The sequence below is a fragment of the Carettochelys insculpta genome, chromosome 4 (genome assembly GCF_033958435.1).
Source record: "Carettochelys insculpta isolate YL-2023 chromosome 4, ASM3395843v1, whole genome shotgun sequence".
Lineage (NCBI taxonomy): Eukaryota > Metazoa > Chordata > Testudines > Carettochelyidae > Carettochelys > Carettochelys insculpta.
The window spans coordinates 17,788,893-17,802,386 of record NC_134140.1 but is presented as its reverse complement, the minus strand read 5'-3'; the positions used below and the strand labels follow the sequence as shown (position 1 = coordinate 17,802,386).

The window sequence follows — 13,494 nt, the reverse complement described above, 5'->3', positions numbered from 1 at the left end:
AGCAGCTCCAAAGATGTCCACAGCACTATCTATAAGCTGAAAGTACATCAGAAAGAGGGGAGCAGTGAAGTTAGTTATAATGCAGACAAAATTATGTGCCAGAGTTTTTTTATAAGGTTCTAAGATGTACAACCAAAAGGCAGAAGTGAAATTAAAGTGATAAGCATACGCAGCACTTAAGGCACAACTTGCAGGATGAACTAAGCTCAGACATGCAGGAGGAAAAGTGCACATTTAACATGCAAAATGTTATTTTAAAGGTCTTTTAGAACTACAAAGGTTTGCAGTTTTCAGGATACTTTATAAATCTGCAGCACAGGCATCCCAGGCATTACAAGAGTCTGATATTGTAGTCATTGGAGGACACTCAGGCAAGCTAGAGTACCCTTCCTCTCTCCCCCAATATACATACACTTTGCTGAATTGTAGGCTAGTAAGCTGCCGAAAGGGAGCATGGCGAATTTTTATGAAGTTGTCTTCCTCTTTGGCATTCAGCCTGGTGCATAGAGGAGACCAAGGTTTATAAACTAAGAGTATTAAAGAGAGATAAAAAGGGGACCTGGCCCAGCTACAAAACAGTTTTAAAGGCATAGATTTGTAGAGTTTTTTTTTTTTTTAATTTAATTTTATTCAAGGTTTTTGTTTTTTTTTTTTGAGACAGTGTCATAGAAAAGACTAGTGAATAGTGTGGAGAGCTACACAAATGCTTTCACAGAACTCGGACATATGAACAGTTCAATACATTTTAAAGGAGTTAATAGTGAAATATTTGTAACTGTTGCACAGGGACAGAATGGAGGTACTTCAGTTATTTTTAGGTTCTGTATCTGAAGTAACAGATAATTGTATAGAAGTCCTGTGAAGGAAAAAAGACAGTAGTGTTTTTTAATATCACATTTTATGCCATAGTTTCACTTACTCATCGGACAGAGAAAAAACGCTTAGTTTCACAGTGTGCACAAAACCTAAGCTCCAATTAATTTGAACGGAAATTTCATCCTAGGATGGACTAGACCCCAAAGAGACAGAGCAACCTTGGAAATTTCCTGTTAGGAAATTACTTAAACACATGTTTAATACAGCTGACTTCAATGGTACTTAAGCACATGCCTAATTTTAAGTTCGTGCTTAAGCACCCTTCCTGAGCAAAGATGCTTTCCTAAACTGGAGTAAAAATTAGTGAGATGGACTCATGAAGGTTATCATATTGGTCAAGCAAGCTCATTTTAATTGTCTCAGTTTATTTGCAGATTGACAATTCTCTCCCAAATTTTTAGATTTACACTAATCCCACCTTGTTAGCATCCCATTTGTTAATGAAGGCGTTAAATAAAAAAAACAAACAAAAGAAGATAAAGGAAACCACAGGCTTATTAGTTCAGGCTCCTGCTAAATCTAGAGACAGACTCCGAAAGAGAGTCTGGTATGTTAACATTCTGCACTCAATAGATTTGCTTGCACTCTCTTTGCTTCTTAAAGGATAGAGTATGAAACAGCAATAACTTTCATCATCTGTTACTAATGCCCTGTTAATTTATGATTCAGTGAAATATGGTAGTCTTAACTTATATAATTTGTTTTTAATTATTACTACTGCATAAGGACTAAATGAATCTACTGAGCTGACGATGCCTGATTACACATATTCTTCAGAACAGCACACTAAAGCATTTTAGATCTGGATTTAAAAGTAGACAATGACACTACTTTATACATCAGTGTTTCACAGGTCTTTAAAAACCAACTGTAAGTGTATGTGCAAAAACTCACCACCACTACAGGAATGTGTGTCCATTAAAAACTTAAAAATAAGTGTATAGACTAGCACAGCTTACTCTCTGTTACTATTAAAAATAATCCAGTTTTTGATTCTTGAGCACAATCAACAACAGAGTGTTTTCTACACTAAACTTGTTCCACTGACAGATCTGACGGCCTTCCCCCGATTTGTGCACTAACCCTGTGCACAGATGCAAACTTCTTTCTTGAGACAAGATTTCTAGCTCAAATCTGATATTCAGATGAATAGCGCTCCTCACACACAGATAAAGTTCCCTTCTGAACATGTTTGTGTGAACGAGATCTCTCAAACAGGAGACAGGTCTATTTGAAAGATAAGGCACAACTGAAGGAGAATTGCTACCAGAAATATTTAAAGTGAAATGTGACTATTTCTATTAACCTGCTCTCTAACAATGAAGTTAGCATTACTTGACATTCACAAATCGTACGAAGTAATATCTTTATCCAAATACTCATGCAAATTGGAAGGGTTTTTTTTTTTATATTGATGTCTATTCTATGGCTGCTGAATAGAGTGACCGCATGCTCAAGGCAGCAAAAGAGTTCACTGACCTCCCTAATCATCTCTGTCCTAGCCAGTGAATGACATGCACATTTAATTCTGCCTTGCCTCTCTACTTTCATTCATAAAAAAAATTGACATTGTCCTTCCTGCAGCAGCCCCAGAAAAGGAAAGAAGAGAAACTTAGCCTAGATGAGGCCCCTAGTATTTTCAGTTTGGATTCTATTCAGCAACAACCCCGCCATCTGCCTTCCTCCTGCCAACAGCAGAACACCTCCCTGTGGAGATGTTAAAACTTGCACCCCCTCCACCTCCACTAATAGCTAGTATTCATATTAGCAAACATACACATACCTCTAGAATGCCTCCCTTCAATGTGTGTTTTATGTAGCTGAGCATCAGCACAAAGCAGTAGCTGTTACAGCCTTCACAGCCCCGTGTGGAGAATTAGATCACTAGGGAAAAATCCTTCCAAGCCCCTTTATGGAAAATAAAGCTTTAGACTGTAAACGCCAAAGCCAGTGAACAACCACCTTCAGTAATGAGCCAATGCCCCATGGCCCATTTGAGGAGGAGAAAGAATTTGATTTTTGCCATTGAATTTAAAAATTGAGAAGTAAATGTGTTTTAACTTGGCTCTAAGTGTTTATATTCTTTATACAGTTTATTCCGCAGAAATTTTTTTTTCCAAAATAAGGGTGCCCTGTACATTCAAAATAGGTTGCTTAACCTTGAGTGTTCCACCAATTAAACATATTTGCAAACCAACCAAAAACTCTTACCAGCCATATTTCAGGTCAGTCAGAAAATTGTCTCATTTTTGTAGCTTTGTACATGTACCTCTTTTCCCCCTGAACAGCTTGGTTGCAGTTACATTTCGCCCATCAACATGATGCACCTCAAAAACACCCTTAAGTTCAACAAATTGAAACCAAAAGAGAAATATTTTAAAATACGTCCTACATTAATGCAACAGAAGTGCTCAGCCAGGGCCTAATCTGATCCCATCTGAAGTTATACAGGAGTTTTGACATTCATTTCAGCAGAATGAGAAGCATGCTATTATTTTTTTTACCAGATTAGTTTTTCAAAGTAAACTTGTGAGCAGAATTTCCACCACCAATTTTGGAAATTCCACAGCGTAACATAGCTCTTAAACATACCAGCATAGAACCATCTTCTCTAACAATTTGAGGGGGCAAGCCTGGGTGCCTTAAGACGAGAATGGCATTACTCTTTTAAAACAATGATCTCAGTTGCTGGGTGTAGATCTAAAGGTACAGTTGAGGCAGTGGAGTTGGGGGGGGCGGGGGTGCGTGGAAGGATAGCTCAGTGATTAGAGCACTGGCCTTGAAAAACCAGGGTTGTGAGCTCAATCCTTGAGGGAGCCTTTCAAGGGTCTGGGGCAGGTTAGATTTAAAAATAATTTAAAAAAAATCTGTCAGGGATGGTGACAGGTTCTGCTGTGAGTGCAGGAGGACCAGACTGATCTCTCAGGGTCCCTTCCAGCTCTATGAGATACGATACACGTTGCCCCAGATTTACCTTGATATTATTGAGGACAGAATTTGGCTCAAACAAGACTAAAATAAAAACCAAAAGATTAGAACATTCAAGTGAACTCCTGATAAGCTCACTAGCACAGGCTGCTCTTGTTTCCTCTTAAACACCACACTCAGCTGCTTTGACAAAATAGCTGAGATGTTGCCCCATAAATCAATTATTTTGGCTGTGAAAAATGAGCCAAACGAGTTACACTAAGAATCTGGTGTTTTATTAGTACTTTCTTGAAAACAAAACCAATCCCCAGTATGATTTATAGCTTCAACCAAAAGGAGTATGGAAGTAAAGCTCTTACCTCCAAGCTTCCACAAAGCACATTTATTCCCCTGTCACTTTTTTGGCGAACATACTTCAACCCTTTCCTGAACAATGGAAACTTTCTGTTTGGTGCATGGAACCTTTCTGAAAGTTAGAGAGCGTGTAAGAGGGAGACTACCTTCCATTAAAGGCCTTTGAAAAATAAACAGATTCAGGTAGCAGCTGAGGCATATCACAACGACACCAATTTTAAACATTTGGTATATTTTTAAAACAGCTTTGGTCCCGTATATTAACTTTGCTCACTGATGAGTTTAAAGGTTTCACTTAAGAAGGACAAATGATGTTTATGGGGCTCCAGCAGCTTCCTCCTTCTGCTGCACCCACTAAAGTCTTAAGTTAAAAAAACAAAACAAAACAAAACGCTTATGACTCTGATTGTATCTCCCCCAAAGTGCACTCTTGAACACACACAAATTTAAATTAAAAGTGAATGAATGGCACCATGCCTAGGTAAGTATCTTTGCTTTTCCACACTGATCAATAATTTTGACATGAGCGAAATCTGTAACAGCGCTACATGTCATGACTCCAGGTAGCAAGTGAACCAAGCCCTCTAAGCAGAAGAGATCATTTGTAGTAATACTTTTTGCTCGCTACTTTGGAAGCAAAAATCTGTCTACAATTCAAACACCACAAAGTGTATGAGACATTTCACAAGACTCACAGATCTTGAGATCAGAATAATCACTGTACGTAGGTTTTAAAGGGGCTTCTATTTCTTACCATCCAGAACTGTACAGTACATGGCTCTTAATAAAGATTATCACTGTTATATGGCCTAGCCTTTCAAAGTTTCATTGAGGATTGCTATATATTGATCTTCAATTGTTGCTCACTTCTGTCACAACACACACTTACACAGCTACACAAAACCCACCAACAAACCTGGCTGTCAAGTGAAAGTCAAATTCAGTGTTACTGCAAACTCTGGGAATAATTTGCGTGGCTGCTTAAAACAGAAGGTCGCCTAATCTGGGTGGCACTTACTGCAGTTTAAGTGATAATCTTAATTTTAGCCCCCAGTTCTTAATGTCTCAAACCCCCATTTCCCCTTCCTGTGTCCATGCAGATGAACGCGGCTGAAGACACATGCCAAGAAGCTTTCTGAATGCCAGGGGTGTACTTTGACTCAGAGTGTCACCCAGTCAATGCACCTGCAGAGCTGTGCAGCTCAGAGGCACCCAGCAGGGCTGTTCTGCTGCTGTAACATCTGCTTTTAGGTGTGCCTGGGAGAACACCAGGATTGCAACCGCACAAGAGGAGGAGAAAGTGCCTCACACACGGGTCTTGTGCATTTCCCTGGCGTGCTGGAGTAAGCTAGCAAAGGCAGAGGGATTCCTGGGACATCTGTCCCCCCTCCCCCCCCGCCTGGAGGCAACAAGAGCAAACGCAACCAGTACCCGCCACAGCCCCCAGCCTCCTCTGTAGCTGCCTCACCTGTTGGTTTTCGAGTGATCCTGTCTTCTAGGTCTGCGATGGGCAGCCTGGCTTCCGGGAGGCTGCTGACAGTCGCCCCCAGGGAAAAGCACAAGAAGGCGCTCCACGCTGCAATCATTCCTCTGGCCACGCTGGGAGAAAGCAGCGCAGGATGGAAACGGCCCCGGCCAGGCTCAGACATCCTCCGGCCGCATGCTGGCCCTTCCCGCGGGGGGCCCGGCTGCACCGCAATCAGCGCCCTGTCGCAGGGGGGAGAGAGGCGCACAGCGCGGGCTGAGTCTCCCGGGGCCGCGCCGCACAACTCGCGGCGAAGCGCCGAAGTTACAGACCGCGAGGCGCCCCCAGCAGCGCCGCGCCGCGATCCGCGGCTCTCTTGAGAGCCAGCCGCCCTGCTCCGGCCGCTCACGCGGAGCCCAGAGGCGACCCGCCTAAACCCGCCAGCCCCTCCGCGGGCCGGGGGGCGCCCCAGCTGCGATCGCGCCGGCTCCAGGGACCGCTCTGCTGCCCTTCCCACCTGCCCCGCTCTCCGACTCCGAGCCCCCCACGCCGCGCCCCGCCGGGGTCCCTGGCCGCCGCACGGCAGCTACTTCGGACGGGAGCCCCAGCCGCGCCCGGGGACAGGCGCTGGGAGCTCGCAAGTCCCGGGAAACCGCCCCAGCCCGAGCCGGCCGCCTACCTGCCCGCGTCCCGCGGCTGCCCCCGGCGCTCCCCGCCTTGGCACCACCTGCTCCGGGAGCCGCCGCCTCGTCCCTCCCGCAGCCGCGGCGGTCTGAGCCAGCCCCTGCAGCCGCTCGCAAGGGAGCCGCTGCCGCGCTGGCCCCGCCTCCCCGCGCCGGGCTGGCCGGCCGGGGGTGGGGCGGCTCCGCCCCACAGCCCAGCCCATGGGAAGGGGGCGGCTCCTCCCCTCCGCGCCAGGCTGGGGGCCCCCAGCTCGCCGCCGGGGTCCGCTCCTGCAGCGCTGCCTGGCTCCGGCCGGCCGGCCCGCAGGGGCACGTGGGGCCGCCGCAGCCGCAGCCGGCGAGTCACGGGCGCGGGGGCGGAGAGCAGGCGGTGGGGTTTGGTAAGGCGAGGCGCGCCAGCAGCCGGGGTTGTTCACAACTGCAAGCAGCGAGCTCGGGGTGCCCTCCCCCCATTGCGCTTCCCCCTTTCCGTGGCCCTAACCCCCCCCCACTTTGGTGCCTGAGGCCCCCCAGAAGCAGCAGGCCGAGGGGTGCCTTCCCCGGTGCCCACATCTCCCCCTCTTATTTGATGCCTGGGGCCCCTCTCCCCAACAATAGCAGGCTGAGGGGTGCAGAGGCTATGAACTAGCACTCCACGAGTTGCAGAGGCTCAGCCAGGCCACAAGTTAAGATTGACTCCAGAGCCCTCCTGCCTCCCTCTCTCCAGCTTGGGGAGCCATTGACTCTCCTCCTAGCAGGGGTGCTGGAACAATTTTTATAGTGGGGTTCCTGACAGCCAGTGAATCAAACTGTAAGCCCTGCAGCATCCTGCCACCCCGACTCCCTAACACACCACACCTCTAAGTTCCGGTTCCTAAAGCATCCACTGGATTAGACTTCAGACCCCAGCACCCCAGACAGGTTGGCTGAGAAATAGGTAGAGCGCAAACAAGCAGAAAGCTCCACTGTTAAACGCCCTTTCAGAGGTGACAGCTAGCAGAGTGCCACATCTCCGGGGACCCCTGAAATAGGAAGGGACATAGCCCTGGGAAATATTGTACAGGGAACAGTGCTGCATCGGCAGGGTGGTGGGCTACAGCTGTGATTTTGAACCTCTGCCCACTACTGTACCCCTTTCAGGAGTCTGATTTGTGTGCCCCCAGTTACACCTCACTTAAAAAATATGTGCATGCAAAATCAGACATAACAATACAGAAGCATTGCACGGCAGGATGACTAAGTAGCTTACTTTCTCGTTGTTACCATTTAATTATAAAATAAATCAATTGAAATACATTGTATTTATAATTCAGCATATAGTATATAGAGTAGTATAAACAAGTCATTGTATGAAATATCAGTTTGCACTGATTCTGCTTGTGCTTTTTATGCAGAATGTTGTAAAACTAGGCAAGAATCCAGAAGCGACCTATCCATTGGAAGATTGCCATGTAACTCCACGGGTACATGTACCCCTATTTGAGAGCCGCTGGAGTAGAAGCTGTGGTAGCTTTTTCTCTTCTCTGATTCCTGTTATACTTGCTATTTTGTTTACATCAAAAACTTCATGGAGTTATAGGAATTCAAGCTGGAAAAAGGCCTTTGAGGTCATCTGCTAAGTGGGGTGGAGGAGGATGGGTAGGGAAAAAGAAATGTTTGGGTCTGAGTGATTCCTTCTGTTATCTCATTAATTATATATATTTCTAAAATGACAGAAAACATCCTTTCAGAGGCCGTTACCATCTCAGTATGGACACAAAGGGTGTTAGGAGAGTTCATTATTTTAGAGCTTTGAGCCAGTAAAGACTACATAAGTGACATTTTTCCTTGTGTAGGCTTAATTATTTTACTATTATTAGTAGTCACTTATTTTAAAAAGATAGTCCATTATTTTTATCACACTTGTCTCTAAAGGGTTTGAGTCTCATCTCTTCCTAAACTGTCGGTGGATTTTAGCTACACTGATATATCAATTACTATTTTTCTAATAGGAGAACAAAATGAGCCAAAAACATTTTGGTAGGTTGCTTCAGAGCAGTGTAACCTCAGAAACACAGCCTCCATGTAGTCAGATTCGTCTCTATGTAATCAGCTCCCCCAGAATGAAGTGAGCTTTTTTTTTTTTTCATCAGACCACCCCCCTTCACCACATGTGAGAGATTAAAATTGGTTTGCAGTCTTACAAATATACCATAATCATCTCAGGCACTATAATATACCTATAGATATAGTATAGTTGACTTGCTGCCATGCATCATTTACTGCTAAGAGGTGATTCAAATGGTTTCATGCTGGGAATAAGTCATAGTTTTGCCTTAATCCTTTTGACATAGTAAATCCTTGAGATAGGGAGATGAAGATATTATCCAAATCAGCTGAGAAAGCTCTTTATGGGGGAGCCAATAAAGCAAGTGGGCGTAATAGCGTCTTACAGCATGTAGATACAAGTCATTGTCAAAATTTTAAAAATCTAAAGCAAATGTTTTGGCACTTGGTGGCTTTGAGATGTCCCTTTAGCAAACCCAATTAAAGATAATGATCCAGGTTTAGCTCTAATTGCAGTCTGGAATCACTCTTGACTTCAGCAAAATATTCTGAGATTGCACCTTTGTAACTGAGATTGGTTTCTGTCATGATACCTTTATCAGTCACAGAGATATTGATGTCTCAGTAGTGCTGTAATGTGTCTGGAAAAACTGGTCGAGACTACCATCAGGAAACACCAGACCTCATTAGCTAGTGTCAGATTGCAGGAAGGTGTTGCTCACAAATGCTAAGCTATTGGTGTCAGAAAATGGCAATAATAATTTACAATGACAATAAGAAATTAATATGGCACAGAAAGGGCCGCCCTCTGATCTTATGGTCATTTTGAAGATGTCCAGGCCCTTGTCGTTTTGAACACATGGAGCCAAATTCTCATCTCATTTATGCGTATCAATAGTGGACTGAATCTGGTGCCCCACAAAGAGCAGTAACACCATTAATTAATTATCCCCCATGGCACTTCTGTAATTATTATTGTCCGTGGCACATGAGGTCACGGAGGCAGAAGTTAAGCGACTTTCCTAAATCCACATAGCATGGCTAGAAGTAACACAAAGAATTCCTTGCTTTTAGGTCCGAGTGCAGTACACGAGACCATGTTGCTGCATCAGATGAAGACAAATGCTACGATGACTTTGAATCATCTAAATGTTGGATCAAGTTAAACTCTGAGATGGGTTATTGACAGTCTTGGGTCAAGAGATGTGTCTATATAATATATCATCTGATCCAAACAGTGAATAGTAAGATTACATACCTAGGTAGCATAGTGGCAGAGATCTGAACATGCATTTATACAAACCCAACACTTCGATGGCTTTGAGAAGTTTTTCATATGTAGGAAAACTAACCACTTATAATGTGAGAGCTCTTTGCAACAGGAAATCTAAGTGGCATTGAGACAGTCTGTAAGAAGACCTTCAACAGTTTGTAATTTTTCCCAAAGCAGAATATTTTACATTTCCCATTTATCAACCTCTGCCCTAGTACATTCAGTTGAAATGGTGGAATAGAGATCCACTTAACCACAGATTTTTGGAAGCTGTCTCCCTGTGTACAATGGTAGCAACTGTAACAGTTTCCTAGGTGAAGTGTATGCAGCTAAAAACTAGGATTCTTGGATTGCATCTTGGCTATGTTCTTACTATAAAGTTAATTTATGTGCACATGCGAACAGTATACAATGCTCTGAGTTTATTTTGGAGTCATTATACCATGAGACACCTAGTATCTATTCTCCAGACAGATTCACTGAGTGTACCTTTCATCTTAATTTATTGCGACTTTTAACAAGGAAAAACATGCCGTGCTTTTCTTTTTCAGACTGTAGGATTCACCAGCATAAATAAGCATTTGATAACATTTTACTCTGCAGGGGTGGGGAACTCCCAGCCCCGGTCTGGAAATGGACCACAGCTTGTGTGGATCCGGACCCCGATGCCTCCCATGCATAATATCCAGCCCACGACAGGGTAGAGGGTTTGGATTCCTGAGCCTTGTGGGCCAGATCAGGCAAGCCACTGTCCGGATGCGGATCACAGGCTCTGCTAGGAGCAGCGGGGCAGGAAGCATCTCTGGGCACCACTGCCGCTTGCAACTGTTGCCCAGTCAGGGGAAGGGTGTGGGAGCAGCAGCAGCCTCAGCAGCCTGCCCTGGAGGCTTCATACTACTGCCTGGGAGCAGGGCGGAGGGGGCATAGAGCCATGCGCATCCAGCCGTGCTGCAAAGATTAAGCTGCACCCACGTCACCCAGACCCCACGTCCCCGGACAGCTCCTGCGCCCCTCTTGTCCAGACCCCCCTCTTGCCCCCTTCCTGCAGCCTCCCTTGCACCCCAGCTCCCCACATGCAACCTGCTCCTGCCTCTTTGCAGACTCCTCACCCCCACTCAGACCGCTCCCTTCCAGACCCCCCACCCCAAACCCTCCTATATTCCCCTCCCACCCACATCCCCCACCCACAGCCCACTTCTATACCCCCGTCCTGTGCCTACGCACCTCGTCCTGCCCAGATCCCACACCCCTCTCCTGCACCTCCTCCTGCCCAAGCTACCCACCCACACCCTTCCCTTTGCCCCCTCTCTCCCAGGTCCCTCACCCACAACCTGATCCCACCCTCCCAGATCCCTCACTTCCCACCCTGACTCTTCCCTTCCAGACCCTACACCCCAAAACCTCCTACACCCCCTCCTACCACATCCCCCACCCACAGCCTGCTCTTGTACCCCCTCCCACCCAGATCCCCCACTCTCAGCCTGCTCCTGCGCCCTCCCTCCCGCTTAGACCCCATAGTCCATAGGAACCACAGCAGTGAGGGTTTTTTTGTTTTCTTCTGGGTTTCTTTTTGCTTCTCACTTGTGTGGCCCCCAACTAATTTGTCTGTGGGTCAGTGGCTCTCAGTCTAAGAAAGATTCCCCACCCCTACTTTATAGAGTGGTCTTAGTACCCTTTAATAGCTACAGTTGTCTGTAATGAATATCATCTCCTTTCAAAATACTCTATCTGGAGCAATGTCTGCATTTGTTCCTGTGAGAATACCTGACATAAGTACACTGCACTGTTCTCAGCATCAGAGGCTGTTAATGTTTTGTTCTAGCATCATATTAATATGTCTGGAAGAAAACAGAGCCTTCTATTGAAGGCAAGGAATTTGCAGCCCTGAAACACGTTACAGTCAAGTATCCACAAAAGAAATCAGCTCAAAGCATGAGCATCTTGGCCAGCTACCTCTCATTCTGTAATTGCTCCTTATCAAGACAGGTCATTGAGAAGATACCGACTGGTCAACTTTCCAACTCTCTAATGTCCTAAAACCCTGTGTATCCCATCTGATTGGGATTCAGAAGGGAAGGGACAGAGGCTGAGTGCCTGCTCTGATAGAACACGCTTCTCAATTTTTCAATGGCCATTAACACAGTCAGTTCCAAAGTACTGCAGACACTTGTTACAGTGCCTAGAACAACCTTTGAGTGGTTCTGCTCATTCCTTTCCTAGAGTGTGGCAGTGGGTAATTTTTCCCCATTCCCATCTGCACTCAGTGGTCCTCCAACCCCGTTGCCTCTTCCGTTCAACACCTAAGTGAAGTGGCTAGATAAGATTGTGGGATGATAGTGGTTGCCATGTCAAAACCACACTAATGGCTTTCTGTTGTACATGTCCTTGCCATCTTCTGGATACCCGAGGTCTAGTGAAAAAGGGGATATATTTGGAAAAACATGTGGCTGCAACTCAGCTTAGCCCAGGTGGAAGTGATACTGACTGGCAATTGGAAGGATTCTGAGAACCTGGTGAAATCAATAATTGTTCCCTCACTTGAGAGTATCTGCCCAATTGTCAAACAGTCTTGAGTGCTTAAGAGACACAACACAGCTCCTTGATTTAAAAGTAGCTTTAGTCCCCACGAAAAAAAATTGGCAATGACATTGCCCCTTATTTCATTGGATATAATTTTCATCCACATCTTTATAACTTTTTGATTGGGCTATTGCAACAGGCTGCCTCTGTGACTGTCACTGAACATCACCTGGAAATTCCAGGTGGTTTAACATGCAGCTACCTGTCTTCTATTGCAGGGGTGGGAAGGGGCTGACATAAACTCTTTGGCAAATTGATGGCTGGGCTGAGTGTTGCTTCCAGGACTGCTTCACTGTCTCTGATTTACTGCTCCTTGGAACCTGATGACCCAAGATGATGTTCATGGGGGCCAGAGGCAAGGATTTCTCATTGGTGATACCACAGAGAATCCAGCTTTAGAAAAATGCGTAAGTGTGAACCTGGCTACATTAAGCAAAAGGTGTAAGATGAACCTCCCTGCTGCGGTCTTTTAAATCAATTATCCTATTAATTCCTGGGTTCTTAGCTGAATAGTCAGATGAAAAGCTGTGGAGAAGCAGAGAAGTAGTGTGATTTGTTCTTCTTGCCTGGAATATTAATGGACCTAATTTAAGCCTTGTGAAATTTGTCCAGATAACACAGTGGTTGGTAGCCTGTTATATAATAGCTGTCATATAATATCCCATTCAGTGGATCATCACAATTTCATTTATATTCTCCTTAGTATACAGAAAACCAATGTCAATCGACATGGAGGATAAGCAAAACACTGATGCAGGATAAACTTTACTACAAATTTTAATGCGTTGAAGCCGGTGCTTCAGGATTACACAGAGATACCGCACAATCATGTCAAATTATGTGCATGTAATGAATTTGGCCAAAATAAATCTTGTCACAACTGAAAGGTTTGGATGCATTGAGTACCTGGCCTACAAGTTATTGCTCCAGGCTGATAAAAAGTCCTTAGCTAAATATCAGATTGGGCTAAAATATTAGTTCAACAATCAGATCTTCATCAGCCCGCTTGAGAAGAGGTCAGGGTCTCCTAGATTTTAGAACTGAAGGGTTGGTGAGAAATAGCACAATGGAAACACGTACTGGAGTAGGTTTGCCACCAATCATGTCAGCACCCACTTCTATCAATAAGGGATGTGAAAATGGCTAAGCTGCTTTTTATTAAACTTGTCATCTTGACAAATTGAGATTCCAAGCAGGTTTATTGTGTTTAACGCTGACAGTCATTGTTACTAAAGTCCAAATGATTGTCAAGGTAAACATCACGTAAGGCTAAACCACCGTGCTAAGACTTCCCCAGTGCTTGCAAATGA

The 13,494-nt window shown here is 45.1% G+C and overlaps 1 protein-coding gene across 6 annotated transcripts in view; it reads right to left on the bottom strand.

Annotated features, from left to right (window-relative positions):
* Positions 1-6,376, bottom strand: part of FGFR3 (fibroblast growth factor receptor 3) — a 78,429-nt gene extending 72,053 nt beyond the window's left edge. For all 6 annotated transcript variants that reach the window (XM_074992323.1, XM_074992324.1, XM_074992326.1 and 3 more), the window contains exons 1-2: positions 6,303-6,376; positions 5,627-5,865 (exon numbers count right to left, since the gene is read on the bottom strand). In XM_074992323.1, the coding sequence (XP_074848424.1) occupies positions 5,627-5,807 (181 nt within the window). In that variant the 5' untranslated portion in view covers positions 5,808-5,865; positions 6,303-6,376. The remainder of the gene's footprint in view (positions 1-5,626; positions 5,866-6,302) is intronic.
* Between the last annotated feature and the right edge of the window lie 7,118 nt (positions 6,377-13,494).